This window comes from Furipterus horrens, unplaced genomic scaffold (assembly GCF_987537825.1).
Source record: "Furipterus horrens unplaced genomic scaffold, mFurHor1.1.pri manual_scaffold_3, whole genome shotgun sequence".
Taxonomy (NCBI): domain Eukaryota; kingdom Metazoa; phylum Chordata; class Mammalia; order Chiroptera; family Furipteridae; genus Furipterus; species Furipterus horrens.
The window spans coordinates 129,517,485-129,539,153 of NW_028327173.1; the positions used below are offsets into that span (position 1 = coordinate 129,517,485).

The 21,669-nt window shown below is 38.1% G+C and overlaps 1 protein-coding gene across 2 annotated transcripts in view; it reads right to left on the reverse strand.

Annotated features, from left to right (window-relative positions):
- The window catches only part of SCFD1 (sec1 family domain containing 1), a 106,150-nt gene that overhangs the window by 78,515 nt on the left and 5,966 nt on the right, over positions 1-21,669 (reverse strand). For both annotated transcript variants that reach the window (XM_090270171.1, XM_090270172.1), the window contains 8 exons: positions 19,258-19,346; positions 14,020-14,110; positions 10,477-10,599; positions 9,083-9,170; positions 5,899-5,988; positions 4,554-4,609; positions 3,275-3,360; positions 441-540 (listed from right to left, as the gene is read on the reverse strand). In XM_090270171.1, coding sequence (XP_090126297.1) covers positions 441-540; positions 3,275-3,360; positions 4,554-4,609; positions 5,899-5,988; positions 9,083-9,170; positions 10,477-10,599; positions 14,020-14,110; positions 19,258-19,346 — 723 coding nt within the window. The remainder of the gene's footprint in view (positions 1-440; positions 541-3,274; positions 3,361-4,553; positions 4,610-5,898; positions 5,989-9,082; positions 9,171-10,476; positions 10,600-14,019; positions 14,111-19,257; positions 19,347-21,669) is intronic.

Genomic DNA, 21,669 nt, shown 5'->3' on the forward strand with positions numbered 1-21,669 from the left:
TCTTTTAAGCTTGAAATTACATGTGGCGTTACTTCAGAAAACATGGTGTTATATAGAAATACTGTTTATTTTTTACCATAAAATGAGGCTTAACTGATTCCCAGAAAAATGGGAAAAATTACAACTTTTCTTCTAAGGAAAACATATTTATTTACATATTCAGTATTAAAGAACAAATCCATTCATTTTCCTTTATTCCCCCTTTCCCCATTATGACCAAAATACCACGGATTTATCTTATAATTTAAAGATTCTATGTTTGGAACTTCACTATCCTTCAGCATTCACATCCAGTGATACCAAAGCCCATCACTTTATTTTGCCCATATTTCTCAACTCCATCCTTCTCATGTGTGTTTCTGCAGCCATGACGTTAATTTTAAATGAAGGGACGAATAAATATTACATTTTGGTAAAAAGTGGTATATTTAGCCTCTTACCAGTACATCATGCACCAAGGCTTGATAAGTCCAAGTATGGTGTAAAGGAGTTGCCAAATCTATGTTTCTGTCAACAAGGACTAGTAAAGGCCTTTGGAAGCTGTAAATATATTTAAAAAAATTATATATATCTTGACACCAGTGTATACATCTAAATTTTTCTAATACTTCCCAGTATATGTCATTTTGATACAAACAAAAAATATGCTAACATTGACATTCCGTAATACTTCGCTTTTTAAAAAAATTTTCTAGTTCAGTCAGTCAAGTAAAGTAATGCTTTGGACTACTTAGATACTGTGTATTATAAATCTTAGGGAACTTTTTAAAAGAAAAAAAGAACGATACAAATACTTTTATAGAATAATTATTCAAGTTATCAAAGTAATAAGTGACTTCTAACCAGACTTCTATTTCACATTTTAAAAAAAGGAAAAGCAATGTCAGCTTCAGAGAAAATAAAGATAGTAGAATCTTATAGATTTACACAAACTTTTGACAGCTTAACTACAAATTACAATTTTTTCTGTAAACACAAATTCAAAAAAGCACTCTATATAGAGAAGAGCCTCACAAAAACTCACCTTATTATAATTATATAAAACAAACATCATGCAATAATGGTGCCTAATTATATAATTATTCACTTAACAGACACTTCATATATTGTTTCACTTAATTATTACAATTTAGATGTGAAACTGACTACACTTAATGCACATTGAAACAGATGTCATTTGATTACCATGTTTTAAAAAGTTGTAGAGATTTGCTTTAGAAGGACTACTGTATCAGAAGTACACATTAATTTTCAAGTCATTGCTATCTGACTGTATTACATATATGTACTTTGTTTTGCAAGAGACCTCTGACCACTTAATAACTCATTACACCCTAATCGGTGTAAAACGGTGAACTCTCCCAACTGCCCTGATTGTAAGACTAGCAATAAAAACTAGGAGTGGCACCCTTACCACCTATTATCATTTATTACTCCAGAGTTATGTGGAAGGCAAGAAACGATAGCTTATTGGAGGGTTTTTTAACTCAGTACTATTGGCATTTGGTGTTAAGACAATTCCTCATTATGGGGAGTTGTCCTATACACTGTAGGATGTTTAGCAGCATCCTGTAACTCAGCCCAATACTCTAGTAGCATCTACCCAGTTGTGACAACCAGATATTTCTCTAGACATGATCAAATTCTTGTTGAGAATCATTAGCCTACAACTGGATTCAAATGTATTTAACAAGAGTCCATCAACGTCGCTGACCATTAATTAAAATAATTTAGAAATGCATCCAACAAATTAAAAATAAAACAACTATGTTAGTATTATATAAATTTTAAAAATTATAAAAATAAAATAGCGCCTTTATTACTAGCGCTATAAAAAGCGAACTATTACGTAAGGTATGGCAACCTAGTGATTGCTTCTGCTGTAATAATCAAGGAAGAATCTGATGTTTCTGGCTCCACTTAATGAGAAGCATTGTGAAGAATATTTAAAACCAGCAGTAGAATCACAGAATATAAACAGAATTTACAATAATACAAGAGCTGAGACAATTAAACAATTAAAATACAATGTCAGTGTTAACTCCAAATTATAAGAATAGTACATAAGACTGTAGAAACCATCAAAATTGACTTGTGTCTATGAAAGGTTACTATGAAATTATTATTTCAAGAGGGTAGTTATACTCTGAGTATTAATTTATTATTCACAGGTTTTATTTATTTATCCTCACCTGAGGATATGTAGATATGTGAGAGACAGAGAAAGACAGACAAAGAGAGAGATAGAGAGAGAAATATGGATGTGAAAGAGAAACACTGATCAGTTGCTTCCCCTGTGCACCCCAACCAGGGATCAAACCTGGAACCTAGGTAAGTGTTCTGACTGGAAATTGAACCCACAGTTTTGTTTTTTTTTAAATTAATTAATTTGTTTGTTTACTTTATTTTTAGAGAGAGGGGAAAGGAGAAAGAGAGGGAGAGAAACATCACTGCGTAGTTGTCTCTCACTTGCGCCCCCAGCTGGGGACCTGACGTGCAACCTAGTCATGCACCTTCACTGGGAACTGAACCAGCGCTACACTTGGCTCGCAGGCCGACACTCAATCCACTGAGCCACAGCAGCCAGAGCTGAACCCGCAGCTTTTTGATGTATGGGATGATGCTCCAACCAAGCCACCCAGCCAAGGCAGGCTTCATTCATTCACATAAAACTGAGGGTAAGAATTAATTTTCCAAAATCCTGTCTCTTCTCTTGAAATTCTCAGTCATTTGTGTAAATTTCTTTATTTCTTCACCCCAATTTGTCCATTACTTTTAATAATCAAATGTTAATATAATCTTTTAAGTATTTCTATTCAATAATAATTGAGCAGCTAGTAACTTTGACATTATCTAATCATGTGAGATATGATAACAAGGACAAAAATGCTTCACAAGTCTAAGCTACTAGTATTTCAATATAAAAATGGAAACAGATATAAGCATCACAGGTTTTACACTTAATATTTTCATTACCAAGAAACTAGCTGGTAATTTAAAGGAAATGGCTTCTGACCTTCAAAGCCATATAAACAGAAAAATTTCTCCAACAGATGATAAAAATACAAAACAAAAATTTCTAAAAAAAGAAAGTAAATTAAATATTCCATTTGTATTTCAAAAATAATTTGAGTAAAAACGCTGATGCTGGTTACCTCATTTTTAAAAAGAAACAAATTTCAAGTATAAGAGTATTCTATTAGCTAAGAAAAAGCCCCAAATTCTACAAATGTTTCATTTTCAAGTCCTGTAAGTATATTAACTAACACAGTACCTGAACTGGCCAGCTCCAAGTGTGTCACCTGTGAAAAGACTATTTCTTGCATCTCTTAGATTTTCCCGAAGTTTCTTGTCTAGTTTCTGAAAAAAGAAAATTTTACATTAACTCTTGAAGAACAGTTTCACACAACTTTATATAGAATAATACATAATGTATTCTTAGTGTGAATACTAAGAAACTTGGATTTTTTTTTAATCTTCACCCAAGGACATTTCTTTCACTGCTTTTAGGGAGGAAGGGAGAAACTGAGAATAATCAATTGGCACACCTCTACCAGGGATTGAACCTGCAACCCAGGTATGTGCCCTGACCAGGGATTGAACTGGCAACCTTTTGGTTTACAGGAGATGCTCCAACCAACTGAACCACACTGGCCAAGGACAGACACTTTGAATTTGTTTATAAAATAGGAATTCTAAAATCTAAATATTTTAGCTTTTTCACTATTCAATACCATCATACCTTGGACTTTAAAAGATCAATGCTTCTTCTACTGTGACTCAGGACCGATTTAATTAACAATCACTTTTCCTTGACTACTTATACTTTATGTAAAAGAAATGCTTTGCAGTAATGATCCACCTACTCTGAGCCCAAACATGACTCTGTTGTACCAAGGAAGGTGACTATATAGTGGTGGCTGCAAAAGGCTCCAGAATAGAAATGCAATATGTGAAAGAAATCACCCTCCACCAGTCAATGATTCATTTAGGCTAATAAAACTCAAAAATGTTAGTGTATGTTCCTTCATCTTTCAACACTAGTTACGCTCTTTCCTTTCCAGTAATTCTGTAATTTCTCTAACCCCTTATTTATTTTTTAATCTTTAAAGCAAATTCTTGAGTGCTCAACTTGCACTAAGTGTTTTACTACAATATAGTGTGGTAGCAAAATGCACCTCACCATTTTAAAAATGGTTATGATTGTTCAAAAATATTTCCTAAAGTTAAACATTAAATGATTTAGGGGATTGAAGAGGTATTAAATATTATTTGGAGATATAAGGCTGAATGAGGAATATACATTTAAGTAAAAAAAACCTAGGAGTAGGATAGCACATTGTAGTCAATCAGAAGTACTCAGAAGTACACAATGATTACTTTTTATTTTTGGTAGAATCCCAAAGTTATAAAATAAAAATATTTGCCTTTGGTACTTAATATATAACCTATAGCAATCACAACTTAAAATTAACAAAAACACTTTAAGGTGCTGATGGGAAACAGTTGACACAGTATTATTTATTCCCCAATGGATATTTGCACAAACTCACCACTGCTACCATTTCTGCTGCTGTTCCTCTTGAACATCTGATTATAGGAACAGCACCTATTTTAACAACAGATGTTAGCAATGACTTCCACGCTTAAAAATTAAAATGGATAGTTACAAAATATATCAACATCAAAAAGTAACATATGATAGATGTATACAATTTTAGTCCACACACATAAAGGGATTTATAATCTCAAGAGTAAAAGAGCAAAGTTTCAAAAATGGAACTTCCCATTTATAAAGAAAACATTAGGAAGTCGGAAAGGCTATTTTAATTTTTTTTCCTTTTACAATTTTTTTTTTTAATCCTCACCAGAGGACATGTTTATTGATTTTTAGAGATAGGGGAAGGGAGGGAGGGAAAGAGACAGAAACATCAATGTGAAAGAGAAACACTGATCAGATGGTCGCCCTGCACACGCCACCCCAAGAGGGTACTGAACCCGCAATCTAGGCACATGCTCTGACTGGGAACCTAACTGTGACCCTGTGGTTTATGGGATGATGCTCCAATCAACTGAGTTACACTGCCCAGGGCAGAAAGATTATTTTTATACAGTGTCGATTAATCAATGTAACCGGACATTTTCAATGGATTTACTACATCAGCATTTTGACTCTCTGGAGGCAGTTTCAGAGTAAATTTACTCTCTACTCACAGTATTCACTTTAATTTGACTTAAAGAGAAAGAATGAAGAGAGTTTAGCTAATTTAACAGTTTGTTATTCTTATTTTTGTTTATTTTACAAATTAACAATAAAAAATTACTATTTTTTTTTGAAATACTAATTTAAAAGATAATAAAAAACACAATCTTCACCTAATTTAAAATGTTCCCCAAAACTGGCTTTAATTCATAATCAAATCAACTCATTAGATCTCTTAATTACTACACATTTTATCAAAGGTAAAAATCCAAAAATAAAAAAAAGCAACTGCACCAAAAAGTTCATAAAACAAACTTAGAACATTGTATTATTTATGTGCTGAAATTGTTGCATTTTAGATTGTATATAAAGCATGGTCAGTCAACTGCAGAAATAAAAATGTGGACTATTAGTAAATTTTTAAACTTTGTTTTGTTCTGATGGCAAGTTATTCATTCATGTCATTAAAAAAATTCAAATTTTCACCATATATAATGTTAACCCTCTTGATTCCAACATACCAGAATAATCCCGAGAATTAGACACGGATTCTTTCAGGTTATTTTCTATGTATAGTCTAAATCAGTGCATATGTGTAGTATATATTTTTAAAAAAACAGGCTATTATAGTGTAACAGGTTAAAATGAGTTGTTAATTTGCTTTGAAGAATAACCAGAAAGACTTGAAAACTTACCAAGTGTAACAAAAAAGCAGAAGAGGCTGTCAACAATAGTATCCATAACAGTTTCCATTTCTGTGTCTGTGATATCTGGCCTGTTAATAGCTAAAAAGACACAGGTATAGGAGGAAAAAAGTGACAAAAATTTATGCCTTATTTTTATTAAACTCTTAAAATTATTACTAAACTCCTAATCAATACTCAATTTGGTAACATATGTAATGCGCAAACAAGTAAAAATTTTTATGCTTTACACTTTATAAATATTCATTAAAAATTATACTACCTCAAAAATATACTACCTCAATATCAGTAGTAATGAACAGTATCAATATCAGAGTAATAAGAAAAAAAGCTACCACATAAAACATAAAGTTTTTGCCAGAGTAATAGGAAAATAAATACTGTATTTCATAATTTCATTCACAAACACTAGATAGCCTAAAGAGCCTGTTTATCTTTGATTACTGCAAGAAAAGGACAAGGCAAATCAATTACGGCAAGACCAACATCACATATCATTTTCTTATTATAATGAGTTATATTAAAAATTTTCTGATCTACTACACTATACATAAGTAGGTTCTAATTACTCTAGGAATATCAAAAAGAAATAAATTTTTATGGAAGCTACAAAGACTTAAAGAGATTCTTAGCCCTTTCCCCTAGGAACAACCTCTATGAATATTCAATTCCATAGATTTGAAATAATTCTAAGAAATATGCAATTTTGACAAGCACGTTAAGTGATTCTTGGAGCTACATTTTCAGAAACATTGCTGTGAAGACTGTCTGTGAGAGTCAAAGACTTTGCCTTATTCATGTTCCTGTCTCTCACAATACCTAGGCCCAGTGTCTGACAAGGAGATGCTCAGTAACTATTTGTTAAAAGATTACACTAAAATATTAGCTATATAGTATTTCTCATTTCCAAACATCTTGAATGTAAAAAAATATCAGATTCAATATAACTTGAAATCAGCATGAAAGAAAAGCAGAATCCAATTGGATATATCAAAAGATTTAAATAACTACTTTGTCCATGCAAACAGAGAACATAAAAATAATACAGAATTCAGCCAGGCAATACAGAATTTGGATGAAAAAATGTGCTGTAACTAAGTAGTGCAGACTGCCATCTACTCCCACCAGATGACAGAAATGGCATAAGGATACGTTATGAATTAGTACCTTCAGGGGACACCAGTCCAGGAAAACAGCTCATTTTGTTAATCACGGGTACAGGTAAAATCTATATGGAAGCTTTAAGACCTTTGGTCCTATACCCTAGTCCCATATTCTGAGAACTGACATGAATAGTCAAAAACCTGTCCATCAGTAACATCAACTCACGTGTGATAACAAACTGGCTCGTCTAAGATAGCAGCCTGGGTCTCACTGAGATAATAAATCTGCCTCCTTTACTGGATAAATTTCAAATCATGAAAAGTAAAACATCGAATCCAGGGCATTAGTTTATTTGATTTATGATTGGAATAATCTGTTTAAGATCAGTTAAAGCACTTGTACTGTTTGAGAAGATCTGGCACATAATTCCATAACACTTAACAGTGCTTTCTCCAGAGTGACTGTGCTTAGAACCCTGGTTCTGCCATTTCTTAACTAACTTAATATCTGAGACTCAGTTTCTTCATTTGGAAAACGGAAATAAAACCTACTTCACAAAGTTATTCTATGGAGTAAATGAGCTTATACTGTAAAGTGCTTATAAAGCAATCTATAATTATTATTATTACTATACTATGAGAATCTGGGCAATTCAATTTATCCTTTTAAATTTAATAAATAAATGAGCTAATTAATTTAAAACTCAATTAATTGTAAATAGACTTCAACTGCTGTTAAAAATCTCGTACACGGGCAATTCAGCAAACACATCCTTTTATGAATGTTGTTTAATTTCCACAAGAAGGCATAGCCAGGAGCTCAGTGAAATAAAAGATTCATGTCTTCTTCCTTCAGGTAGCTTATCATTTGGTCCAGTGTTCCAAAGGCATCTTGGACAAAACAATCTTCTGTGTGAGCATGGTTTACATTGCAGAATGTCTAGGATCCTTAGTCTCTGCTCACTAAATGCTTGTAGCCCTGCCAATTGAGACAAGTGGCACTTATACATTTCCAAGTGCTCCCTTAAGTGGGGACACATTCCCCACTTAAGAACCACTGAAATTCTAGTAATCATCAAACACCTCAAACCTTAAGTAGCAAATTAATGATTATTTCACTGAATTGGCTAATCACATCTTCTATGGTCTGCAATTTTCTTTAAAATAGTTGACATAACTAATCAATGGGCATAAAATTTCAGTTAAACAAGATGAATTAAGTTACAGAAATCTGCTATACAGCAATGTACCTATAGTCAATAATACTCTACTATACACTTTAAAATGTTGAGAGTAGATCTCATGTTAAGTGTTCTTACAAAATAACAACAAAGCAACAGAGACAATGTAATGTAGTATCTGTGTGTGTGTGAACAGCTGTTAATTTTAATCTACATCCCATGAATGGCCAGTTTACCTAAACTGGAATACAAGCTGCAGAGGCAGTTAGAAAGTATTTGATTCAACACTAATATTCAATCCCACTACTGCAGAGTATAACAACCTATAATTGAGAATGGCACTTACACTTCATTCCATAACAGTACTATAGAAGCTGCTGATTCCTTGTTGTTTTCTGATCTTGACAAACAGCAAAATCAGCCAACTTTTTTTGAGTGTTTACTATGTGCAGAAACCTTTCCAAGCATTTTATACACAGTAATGCATTCAATGTCCACAGAGACTCTATGAGGTGGATGCTATTATTATTTCCATTTTACAGATAAGGAGCTGAAGCACAGAGAAGGAAAATAACTTTCTGTTGTCTAAGGGTCATAGTACTAGAAGATTAACTGAATCTTACTATTAAAGTACTGTTTTATTTACCATGAGTGAACCATTCATGGAAGTTGCTGTGTGATACCTAAAAGGTTAAAAAATCAGTACTTCACTGAGCTTACAAAATAGGCTGACTAAATAAATGTTGTTTATATGCGACCGAATTCACCCTGAGACATGTGTTCTTTGTGTGCTCTTAAAAATCTTATTCAGCTTTACTGCTGTAAACAAAGCTGGCTTTACAGTGCACTAAACATGTTCATTTTTTTTACGGTACACCTATTTTTACATACCACGATACGATACAAGCTCCTTATTTTGATTACATAACACAAACATATCATCTTCCAAAGTAATAAAATTGAGATATTGATCAAAAACCTAGAAACAAAAGAAAAGGTTTACAAATCAATTTTATATTTAAAGCACATTTAGTTTGATTTAATCTACCAATGGCAAAAATGGAAAAAAATTATATTCCATAGCTAAAAATCATTCTATGTAACAGGTTGCCTAATTGGGCAAGAAAGAAGACTTAATATCAAAAAGCAACAAAAACAAGCCTTTGAGTAATCAATTATCAAGGAGGAGAGTAACAATTTCAGAAAACAAAATTTATGGAGACAAATTTTTGCTTTTAAACTATGGTTTTTAAAATAAAACAAAAGTTTTAATTGTGCTTTTTCCTCTCAAATGAATATCAAACTTGAGAGAAAAAAAAGCACAATTAAAACTTTTGTAGTCAGTTTAACCACACTTTCCTAAGAAAGACACAGTAACTTTTTCTACCACAAACATTTATAACTGGGGAAAAAAACTATACTAGTTCTTTAAAAGTGCAAATTAGGAGACAAATTAAGAAAATTAAAACTGTAAGAAAACTACTTGAAACATGTTAAATTCAGTTAAACAAACTGAAAACCATTCCTCTATTATTTTATGTAAAATTAATGAACTTTGCAAGAGCAAGAACATTAAGACATAAGCCTCACAAACTAATCAGAAATAGTAGTGAACTTTCTAAATCTATGAATGAACACTCTCTAAATCTTTGTGAGAAAAACTGGGAAGTAAATGCATGGTTTAATCTTTTATTTGCTCTATAGCACCTCTACCATTTATAACTGATCTAAATACAAGAAGCACAGGGCACTATAGGGCTATACCCAAGAATATATTTTACAGATTTACTTATAACTAAGCTGAACCTATCACTATGACAGAATTGCTGTCCTACTGTAAATTTCAGCTTTCTCTTAATAGGCAACACAGCTTCTTTGGATTCTCTCTCCACATAAGAAAAGTTCTGGATATTGTATGGTGAATACAGTGATTACAGATAAAACAATATCAATATATTTGAGTATAACTTATGACAACACAACTGTGTACTTATTTCTAAATTGAGCTAAATAAAAAGATTATACTAAATCTAGCCTAAAACCAAAACTGATTCAGCGATTTATTTTTGTCTTTCAAATTCATTGACTAGGTTCTTTTAGCATAGTTTATTTCACCTAGGTCAAGTTGAAGATAATTTACGTTATCAGAACTCTTTCTAAAAGTACTGAGTCTAAATACTTCTTAGGTTGGTCTGGTCCTTTGTAGATTAGATACCTCTTATCGATTAACAGGTTTCAGAATATAACTACATTTTATATTAACAAAATGGTATTAGCTCTCTTACCTTGGCTACTTGTGGTACTGCATTAGCTGCTAATGCTGCATTTGCAATATCTTCCAGTTTACTTCTTGAAATAGCAGAAATAAAATTTAAATAATATGATTCATAGAGCTGATTCCGAAGATCCTATAAATACAACGAATACTTCATTCTTACAGGATAGTATAAAGGATGATCCCAAATAAAAATCTTTTAGCAAGGTTTTGAAGGATAATATATATATTTAAAAGATAGGTTATGTAAAAATGACAATCAAAAAAAGTATCCCAAGAGAACAAAATTATAAAGGTACATTTGTTACTTGGTTATCAGGCATAACTAACGTATATTTTAATAAGTTATATTTTAGTTATATTATCAATAAAATCCTATTAATTACAGTATTTCACAAAACTGTTTTGAAATAGAATGTCAGCATTTTTAGAAATATCAAGAAAAGGCTCTCATATAGTGAAATACTTATTTGGCAGAAGACAACTACTTTCTACTGCTCTGATCAAGTAACGTTACAACAAATACTTTTGTTACCATGCATACATAATTCCAGTGACCAATTCCAGAAACATTTCTTCTCAATCATCCAAAAGTAGTGTAATTTAAAGTTGTACAAGTTCTTTTTTTGAATTTAAAAAGGATCATTTAATAATTAAAAAATTATTTTTATTGTTGTTCTATTACATTGTCCCAAATTTTCCCCCTTTGCCCTCCTCTGCTCATCCCACCCCCCACTGCCACAGACTTCTTAAATCAAATTTACTTATCTTCCTAAATTCCAGGCAAATAAACCTCTAAATAACCATATTTTTTCAAATCTAAGATATTGTCAATTTTTTTTTTTCAAGACCATTTTCAAAGAGGGATTTTCTTTTTAAGATTTTATTTATTTTTAGAGAAGGGAAGGGAGGGAGAAGGGAAGGGAGAGAGACATCAATGTGTGGTTGCCTCTCATGCACCCCCAACTGGGGATCTGGCTCACAACCCAGGCGTGTGCCCTGACTGGGAATCAAACCTGTGACCGTTTGGTTTGCAGGCTGGTGCTCAATCCACTGAGCACACCAGCCAGGGCTAAGATATTGTCCATTTTAACAGGCACCATTATTTTATGTAACATTAAGAATTAATGCTACCAATAAATTCAATAGCATATAATCAATTATAAAATCCACCTGATTTCAGAGATGTTGAAATGTGGAAAACCAAGGAGCTGGAGCCTGTGTGAGGAAGGTGGCTGAGCAGGGCAGCGGCTCCCCAAAGGCTGGGCGGTTCATTAAAGGGCTGAGACATGAGAGGACTGAGAAAATTAGTAAATAAGTTGAGGATATTGAAAGGTAAATTTCTCATTGTCAGAGAAAGAAGTTATAAACTTATAAAGAGAAAGAGGAAAAGCTAGAATGAATCCTGTATTTCTGAACTGAAAGTTTTGGAGGTTATCTATCTGTCTATCTAGAGAGTTAAGAAAGAAGAAATATAGAATTAAACATAGATATAAAAGTGTGTGTATATGCATATACATATACTTCTTAGCTGTGTTCACTGAGATTCTAAGAACTGTGACATCCTAGTACCAATGCCTAGATGCTAATTTCCAAATATTATTCTGTCTACAAAAAGCAACCAGGGCTCCTTACACAAATGCTTGAAACTTGGGCTCGGACAGAGAAAGTACAAGATGAGACTAGAACATCTTACTGTTCCAGAAAAAAAAAAAATCTTTGATGAAAACAGAGATTTGGCAATGGTTTCTTAAATATGACACCAAAAGAACAACTTAAGACAAACATAAACTTAAGTTTAAAATAAAAATTAAAAAATTCTGTGCTCCAAACGATACCATTAAGAGTGAAAAAAACCACAAAATGGGAGAAAATATTTGCAAATAATATACTTGATAAGGGTCTAGTATCCAAAACATGTAAATCATGTCTAACAATACAATAAGGACAACAATTAAAACTGGACAAGGGATCTGAATAAACATTTCTCCAAAGATATACAAATGGGTAAGAACACATTAAATGAAAATCTCATTAGTCATTTGGGAAATGCAAGTCAAAACCAAATTAGATACCACTTTGTATCCACTAAGATGACTACAATCACAATGTCAGATAATAAAAAGTACTACCAAGGATCTGGAGAAACTGGAACCCTCATACACAATGGAGGGAATATAAAAGGATACAACCACTTTGGCAATTACTTATGCAGTTCCTCAAAAGCTAACCATAGAGTTATGATGTGACCAAGCAATTCTGCTCCTAGGTGTTTATGGACACAAGAGAAATGAAAACACATATCTATACAGAAACTCGTACACAAATGTTTCTAACAGCCAAAAGGTAGAAGGGACCCAAATGCCCTTCAATGAATGGATAAACAAAATCTGGTATATTCATACAACAGAATATTATTCAGTAATAAAAAGGAATGAAGTACTGATAATGATGAACCTTGAAAAATTATGCTAATAGAAAGAAACTGGATACAACAGACCACGTGTATCAGTCCATTCATATGTAATACCCAGAATAGGCAAATATATGGAAACAAAAAAGTAGCTCAGGATGGAGGATTTAATAGTTGAGGAGAGGAAAATGTTCTAAAATTGATTATAGTGATAGTTCCACAACTCTGTGAATATACTGAAAACCATTCAATTGTTTTGAATTTTATGTCAAAAAAGTTGTTATAAAAAGAGGAAAGAAGAAGAGATTGATAAATTGTACCTCTTTTAAAAATGGCATAGTTGGGTTTATGCAGGGTAAAAGATAAAACCAGGCATCATTAGCTACACAGGACACAAAATATATGATCTCCATTAACTGTAATTAATAACTTGACATTCAACAGCAAATAACAGATGCTTGTGATTTGTGGCAGACACTGTTAGTTAACTATCCAATAACCAGTTTTCCCTCTTTCCTTGCTAAAAGAATTCAGATTTTGTGTGGGGTGGCAATACACTCTAAATATTAACTTTCACAGCCTCCTTTGAAGCTAATTCAAATGAAGCACAAATGGAAGTTTCTGGGAAAGCTTAGCTTTCCTGATGAAAATGAACTGTCATGGGTGGCATAACCATTGTACCTTCCTCCTGCTTTGAGCAAAGACGTGATGTCTACAGCTGCAGCTACCACCTTGCATCCATGAAGTGAGAAGCAAGACAATGAAAAGCAACAAACTGAAGATGATAGATCAGAAAGAAGGAGCCTGAGTGTTTGATAACCTCATAAAGCTGCTACACTAGCTTAGACCTCCAACTTTCAGGCTTCCTATTATCATGGAAAAATAAAACCCTATTTTTAAAGCTATCTAATTAGGTTTTGTTTTTAAAGCTAGACTCAGTTTTAATCAATATGATGCTTCTTCAGCCAAAAAATTTTAATCTGTCAGTCTAGTATTTAAAATTCAAAGGTAGTCTCAAAAATCAACGTGGGAAATTGAGTAAGGGAATTTCTGATTTTTTACATAGGACATCCAAGATTTTCTTTTTTTAAAGAATCTGTTTGCACATTCCAGAGTCAGGAAAATAAGAACTCACATTACCTGGCACATTCTGTCAATATTTTCTTCAGTTGGCATTACAAAATACACAGCAGGAACATCTGGAATAGGATCTCTATCAGAGTGCAAAAGCCTAGAAGATATAAGCACATAAAACTCATTATTTAAAAGTCACTTATCTAAATAGTTTAAAATAGTATTTCTCTAACTAGGAGTTCACTAATTCAAGAACAGTAAGCAGCACTCCAAAAGCTCTTGCTGAAATTATTCATTTAACCCAGCTTTCTCCTTATATCAGCGTTACTATTACATAGTAGTAAGACCCTAGTCTCTTCTTAGTCTTCATTTCTTTTACACCAAATTGCCTTACTTTTAAAACCTCTTATGGTCTTCTACCAATATTTTCCTTGAATAAGTACTACAGCACATTCAAAATCAATTTTATTCCCATTTTTCATAGAAAAATGGGGGGAACTGAGGGGGAGGAAAGTAAAGTTCTGCAGACGAGAAAAAACAGAAAGCTGAAAAAGTCTTCAGAAGCAATGAAAAAAATTAACCATAAACAAAATCTAATATATATTTAAAATGAAAGGTATATAAATGCTTCAAGACAATTTAGTTTTTGTATTTACTGCTTCATAATAGAATGCATAAAAGATCAGCTAAGCATCTCAAAAATTTTTATCACTTGATAATTTTATTTTTTATAATCCAGGGACTCGTCGTCGTCGTCGGCAGCCGTCCATCTCGAGAGACGATGGCGTAGCTTCCTGAGAGTCTATCTGCACCGCCGAGAATGGCTGTGCAGTCCGACTCGGGAGTGACAATCCCTGCCACACTTGTTACAGGTGAAGGCAGATGGCCGTTGTTGCTGCTGTTGACGCTGCTTCCGCCTCGATCTTTTCTGGACCGCCTCCTCGTTGCGCGCAGCCTCTGCACGTGACGTACCTTGCCTGACCGCGAGCCTCCAGGCTAGGCGGTCGTCTGCTTGAACTTCCCATGTGTTGAGATTGATGGAGCATTGTGTCATGTCCTTTTTGCAGATGTCTTTGAACCGCAGTTTTGGGCGCCCTGTCATCCTCTTGCCTTCTGCTAGCTCGCCGTAGAGGAGGTCTTTGGGGATACGGCCTGCATCCATTCTTTTGACATGGCCGAGCCACCTGAGGCGTCTCTCGCTAAGAACTGCATGCAAACTGCTCATATTGGCTCGCTTCAGCACCTCGGTGTTGGGGACCTTATCCTGCCAGGCGACATGCAGGACGCGTCGCAGGCACCTCATGTGGAAGCTGTTGAGTTTCCTTTCGTGCCTTGCGTAGGTGGTCCACGTCTCGCTGCCATAGAGGAGAGTGCTGAGTACGCAGGCTTGGTAGATGCGCAGTCTGGTTTTCTCAGTGAGGCTGGAATTGTTCCACGCTCGCCGGTTCAGTCTGGCCATAACTGTGGCTGCCCTGGCGATTCTCCGGTTGACCTCCAAGTCGACTGACAGAGAGCTCGAGATGGTGGACCCGAGGTAAGTGAAGTCGTTGACAACCTCCAGGGTGTACCCGTCGATGGTGATGCATGGGGGAGTCCCCGTGCCTTGAGCCATAACGTTCGTCTTCGTCAGGCTGATGGCTAGTCCGAACTCCTTGCATGCGTGGGAAAGGCAAGTGACTAGCTGCTGGAGTCCCTCTTCGGAGTGTGATGTCAAAGCTGCGTCGTCGGCGAAGAGCATCTCATGGATGAGCACCTCTTTGACTTTGGTCTTGGCTCGTGGACGGGCCAGGTTGTAGAGCTTGCCATCGGATCTGGTGTGAATGAAGACACCCTCGCTGCAATCCTTAAAGGCGTATTGGAGGAGCATGGAGAAGAAGATTCCGAACAGCGTAGGCGCGAGGACGCAGCCCTGCTTTACTCCGCTGCTGACTGGGAAGGCCTCAGAGGTTGCGCCGTTGTAGGACACCGTGCTGTGCATGTTGTCGTGAAAGGACATGACCACAGCAAGCAGATGTGGTGGACAGCCAATCTTCCGTAGCAAGCTGAAGAGACCGCTTCGACTGACCAGATCAAACGCCTTCGTGAGGTCGATAAAGGCGAGGTAGAGTGGTTTATGCTGCTCGTGACACTTCTCCTGCAGCTGGCGTAGGGAGAAGATCATGTCCACTGTTGATCGGCCAGCTCTGAAGCCACACTGGGACTCTGGGTAGACGCGGGAAGCAAGGGTCTGCAGGCGGGCAAGAGCGACCCGGGCGAATACTTTGCCGACGACGCTGAGGAGAGAGATGCCCCGGTAGTTGTTGCAGTCGCTGCGGTCTCCTTTGTTCTTGTACATGGTGATAATGTTGGCGTCTCTCATATCCTGGGGGATGTAACCCTCCTTCCAGCAGCGACAGAGTAGATGGTGGAGCGGCTGTAGCAGGACTGGTTTCCCGCTCTTTAGGATTTCTGGAGGGATTCCGTCGCTTCCTGGTGCTTTCCCGCAAGCGAGGCGGTCGATGGCTTTGCTGAGCTCTGCCGCAGTAGGTGGGGTGTCTAGCTCCTCCATGACTGGTAGGTCTGGGATGGCGTTAAGAGCAGTGTCTGTTACGGTGTTCTTCGTTGCGTACAGCTCGAGGTAGTGCTCGGTCCACCGCCGCATTTGCTGTTCCTGGTCAGTGATGACCTCACCTGTCTTGGACTTAAGGGGGGCGATCTTGGAGGGGATTGGGCCTGTTGCCTTCTTGATACCCTCATACATTCCTCGTGCGTTGCCTATATCGGCGGCTTCCTGGATGCTTCTGCACAGGTTTAGCCAATAGGTGTTGGCACAGTGGCGGGCGGTCTTCTGGACTTTGTTCCTGGCAGCCCGTAGAGCTTGAAGTGTACTGGGAGTGGGCGTGGCCTTGTAAGCCAGTAGGGCCTTCCTCTTAGCCTCGATCACGGGTTCCATTTCTTCCCAGTGAGCCTCGTACCAGTCAGCGTTCTTCCGCTCTTTCTTCCCGTAAGCAATAATGGCGGAGTTGTATATGGCGTCGCGGAGACGTGGCCAATTGGATTCGATAATGTCATCTGCCGCCACTCCCTCGCCGAGTGCATCTTCCATCTTGTTGATGAATTGCTGGGTCTTAACTGGGTTGCTGGCACAACTGGTGTTGATGCGTGGGCGACCCTTCATCTTGGAGCGGTGCAACCTCTTCGGCATTATGCGCACCTTGCTTACCACGAGGGCATGGTCCGTGTCGCAGTCTGCACTGTGGTAGCTGCGGGTGAGGAGGGTGCTGCCAATATCCGTTCTTCTGGTGATGACGAGGTCAAGCTGGTGCCAGTGGCGGGAGCGGGGGTGCCTCCATGACACCTGGTGGATCTCTTTGCACTTGAAGAATGTGTTTGTCACGCACAGGCCGTGGTGACACGAAAGCTCAAGCAGTCGCTGACCATTCTCATTGATCTTTCCTCTCCCAAAGTTTCCAAGGCAGGTGGGCCAGGCCATGTGGTTGGCTCCTACTCTTGCGTTGAAGTCTCCAAGGAGATAGAGAGCGTTACTTCTGGGGATCTTGGATAACGCTTCGTCCAGTGCATGGTAGAACTGTTCTTTCTCTTCGATGGTGGCGCAGAGGGTTGGGGCGTACGCGCTAAGAATGCTGACTGGGCCGAAAGTTGTTGACAGTCGGAGGGTAAGTAATCTCTCTGTGCCTCCTGTGGGTGGCTCTATGGAGTTAACAAGCGTGTTCTTCACAGCGAACCCAACACCGTGCTGTCTTGGTTGGTCCGGAGACTTCCCTTGCCAGTAGAAGGTGTAGTTGGTTTCTCTGATAGTTCCGTTGTCGGCCAACCGGGTCTCCTGTAGAGCCGCAATGTCGATGTTTAGTCGTGCCAGTTCCCTATTGACGACAGTGGTTTTCCTGGCACCATTGATCCACGGAAGGTCTGCAGTAAGTCCGGGGCACATGGTCCTGATGTTCCAGCTAGCGAGGCGAAGAGCCGGAGGCTTCTTTCTTGTTGTTTGCTTGGAATTAACTGGTGCGGGTGTTTTGTGGCCCACTTTTCGAGAGGCGCCTCTCTGATCCCCACGTACCCAGTGGGGCAGGCGAGCCATGGCGAGACGGCACCTAATTGGCTGGGGCTGCCCAGCTTGAGGCGGGCGGTAGCTGTCCAGTGAGGTGCGATGACCTCTCCCACCGTCAGAGGAGACCCCTGGCGCTCGTTTCCTTCGCCAATCGGATGAGCTTATAACCGGTATCTGTCTCCTCTCGTGTTGAGTCGACATCTTGCGATGACGCTGGAGTGTCCTCTCCAGTGAAACTGAAGCTACAGAGCCTGGGCAGGGTGATATGGAGGGTCTGCTGTTGCCCATGCAGCAGACCCCCCCTCTCTTCGCAGCTGAAGGGTCCAAGGGAAAGACAAAGTCAATACAGCTTGGCTTCAGGTGCGCCGCAGGAGTTGCCGGTGTTGACTACAATGTCAAACCGCCTTAGGGACTCCGGCTCCGGATTTTCTGTCGGGGTTTACTCCCTTAGCCTTTCCCCTGAAGAGGTATGCTGCAAGGCAGCGGAGGTTTTTTGGAGTCAGAGTTTTCCTTCTCTGATTTTATAATCCAGGGACTATATTCATTCAAATATCCAATGTCAAATCACAAAATGTCTTTATTCTTCACTGTAAGTTTCTACCATGCTTATATCTGGAAATACGGCTAATATTCTACTTCTGTATTTATAGTCATCCTTCTATAAGCAATATTCTAGGTAGCATCTTCTATATGCATCCCACTATATATAATATTTTAATCATCCTTCTATAAAGAAGACAATGAAAGAGGCACATGCAATTTATTTATCAAACATATCAGAAGGAATGTAATCAAATAAATCCAGCAGTTAAGAAGACAACATAGATAGCCTTCTATGGTGATTAAAAGTCATTATTTTATAGTTACTTAAATTTTTCATATTAATGGTAAACTGATTTAGATAGTAATCTTTTAAAGTGTATTTAAATTAAAGAAATAAAAAAATGTTCAGAGCTGGACGAGACTTTAAGACAACCAATTCTTTTCCTTCACACGAGAGTAAATGAGTCTGTAGGAAAGATACAAGAGGGAAATTTTAAATTCTGAAATTAGAAAGCGTTAGACTGAGGATTATTTTTTAACTTCTGAAGTAAAGAGTTGAATAAAAGAAGAAAAAATGTTCTATACAAGTACTGTAACTTAACATTATTTTCTCTATAAATGCCCCTTAATAATATGATTTTAGGGTGGCCGAAGACATCTTTAAAAATGTATTTGGAAACAAGTGCCATTATTAGAAATATGTTAAAACTCACAAATGCAGAGTGATTCCCATGTCTCTCAGTTCCTTCACAGATAGCAGAGGAGAGATGATATCTTGGCCAAATCTGTCATAAATGAGCACCTAGCAAAAAAAATTGGTTTTAAACATCACTATCAATGAACAGTCAATAGAGAACCATATAATGTTGAAATATATTTTATTTTAATAAATGAAGTATATTGAGTTCTTATACATATCTCAATTTAATATTTCCATCATTTTTCAGCAAAATGTCTATTCATGCAGTAATCCATTCTTAAAAGCATTATTTAGGCTAAAATAAATTGTTAATTAGGTACATAAATTTCTTCTTAGGGACTACTTTTTCTAGGTTATAAAATATATTAGAGGATTTCCAGTCCAGATGGTAGAGAAGGTAAACTAAATGCTGTGCTCGCCTCTTGCCACAACCATATCAAAATTACAACTAAATTACAGAACCACTACCATTGAGAACCAACTGAAGATCAGCTCTAAAGAACTCCCATAACTAAGGACAGAAAGAAGAAGCCCTGCTGAGACTGGTAGAGGGGCAGAGAGGCGGAACAGGCTGGTCCCACCCCATGTGTGGCATTAAGGATTATGATGGATATCTTGGCTGTGGAGGTACTCCTAGAAGAACGAGGGATCCCAGCCCATGGCAGCGGTCTGTGAAGAAGAGTCCCCAAAACATCAGGCTGAGAAATGCAGCAGGGACTGTGCAAGTGAAGGGAGAAGGGGCTTGGGGGTCTGCTGCTGTGGACCAGGGTACTACAGGCCTTCAAGGACCTAAAAGAAACTTATTTGCTCCCAAACTCAGATACTCTAAGCTCCAGCACAGAGCAGCTGCTTGAAAAGCACTAGTGACATAGGGGCAGAAACTGAGCTGTCTGGACTCAAGGTGAGGGCTCGGGGGGCAGCTCTCTCTGGGACTAAACCGCTGGCAAGCACCATGGTTCCTTCGAGGAGCCCTCCCCGCTGCCCCTCCTGTCCCCTCTCACCCCAGCCTGCAGGAGCAGGTGGGTGCCAAATCTGAGTCTCCCTCAAAATGGACTCACCCTGGTGATTCTTTGAAAACCTGCCCTACCCAACCCATGCACTAGCCCCAACTGCTTTTAGTGGCTGTTCCTCACAAGCTGTCGCCCTTGGCCCACAACATCTTGGACTTACTAAAATTTCTCAAAGTCCACAAACCCTAAACAAGTGAGTGGCCCCTGTATTCCCCACAGCTCTTGCTAAGCAGCTGCTGCCACCAGCGGCAGCCAGCCTCATTGTGCAGCACCTCTCCCAGGAACCTCCAAGCCCAGTACAGGCTGCAAACAACCAAAGATCACAGTACTGTGTGACTCCTACCAGGAGGCCCTGGCCAGGCACAGGCACCAGCTGACCTGGGGCCTGCACCGGACCCCTTTCCAAGAGGCTCGCAAACCAACACACCCAGCGGCCAGTTTCAGACCACACCAAAGCACCAGTGAATAGCTCCACAAATGACACACCTAAGAGCTGGACTTGGCAGGCACCAGAGCCTCACTCCAGTGAATTCCACTCCATGAGGTCAACCCCTGCACTACGGCTCGTGCACTATAGTCATGGCCAATTTTTACATCCAGTCAGCTGAAGGTCAATCCTACCCACTGATGTGCCAACAGTAATCAAGGCTCAACTACAAAAGGAGGGTGCACACAATCCACAGAAGAGACACCCCTGGTCACCCAGCTCAGGTGACCAGGGAGTCTGCACCACTGGGCCCCACTCTGACACCTATTATAGGGCACCTACTACAGGCTACTCTGCCAAGACTGGGAGCCATAGCAGATCTATCTAGTACCTAGAAACAAACATAGGGAGTCAGTCAAAATGAGGAGAAAAGAAAACATGTCCCAAATGAAAGAACAGGACAAAACGCCATAAAAACAAAACTGGGGCAAGCCATCTACCAGATACAGAGTTCTAAAACACTGGTTATAAGGATATTCAGTGAACTCGGGGAAAGAATAGATAAAGTCAGCGAGAATTTACACAAAGAGATAGAAACCATAAAAAAGAACCAGTCAGAAATGAAGAATACAATAACTGAAAGGAAGAATACATTACAGGGAATCAAGAGTAGATTACATGAGTCAGAGAACTGAATCAGCGATGTGGAACACAGGGGTAGCAGAAAACACACAACTGAAACAGCAAAAAGAACAAAGAATTTTAAAACACGAGGACAGTTTAAGGGATGTGTGGGACAACTTCAAGCATAACAACATTCTATACCTGAAAAAGAGACAGCAAGGGGTGGAAAACCTATTTGAAAAACTCCTCTAACCAGCCTTCCTGGCTGGTGTGGCTCAGTGGATTGAGCGCCAGCCTCAGAACTGAAAGGTCGCCAGTTTGATTCCTGGTCAAGGCACATGCCTGGGTTGGAGGCCAAGGCCCC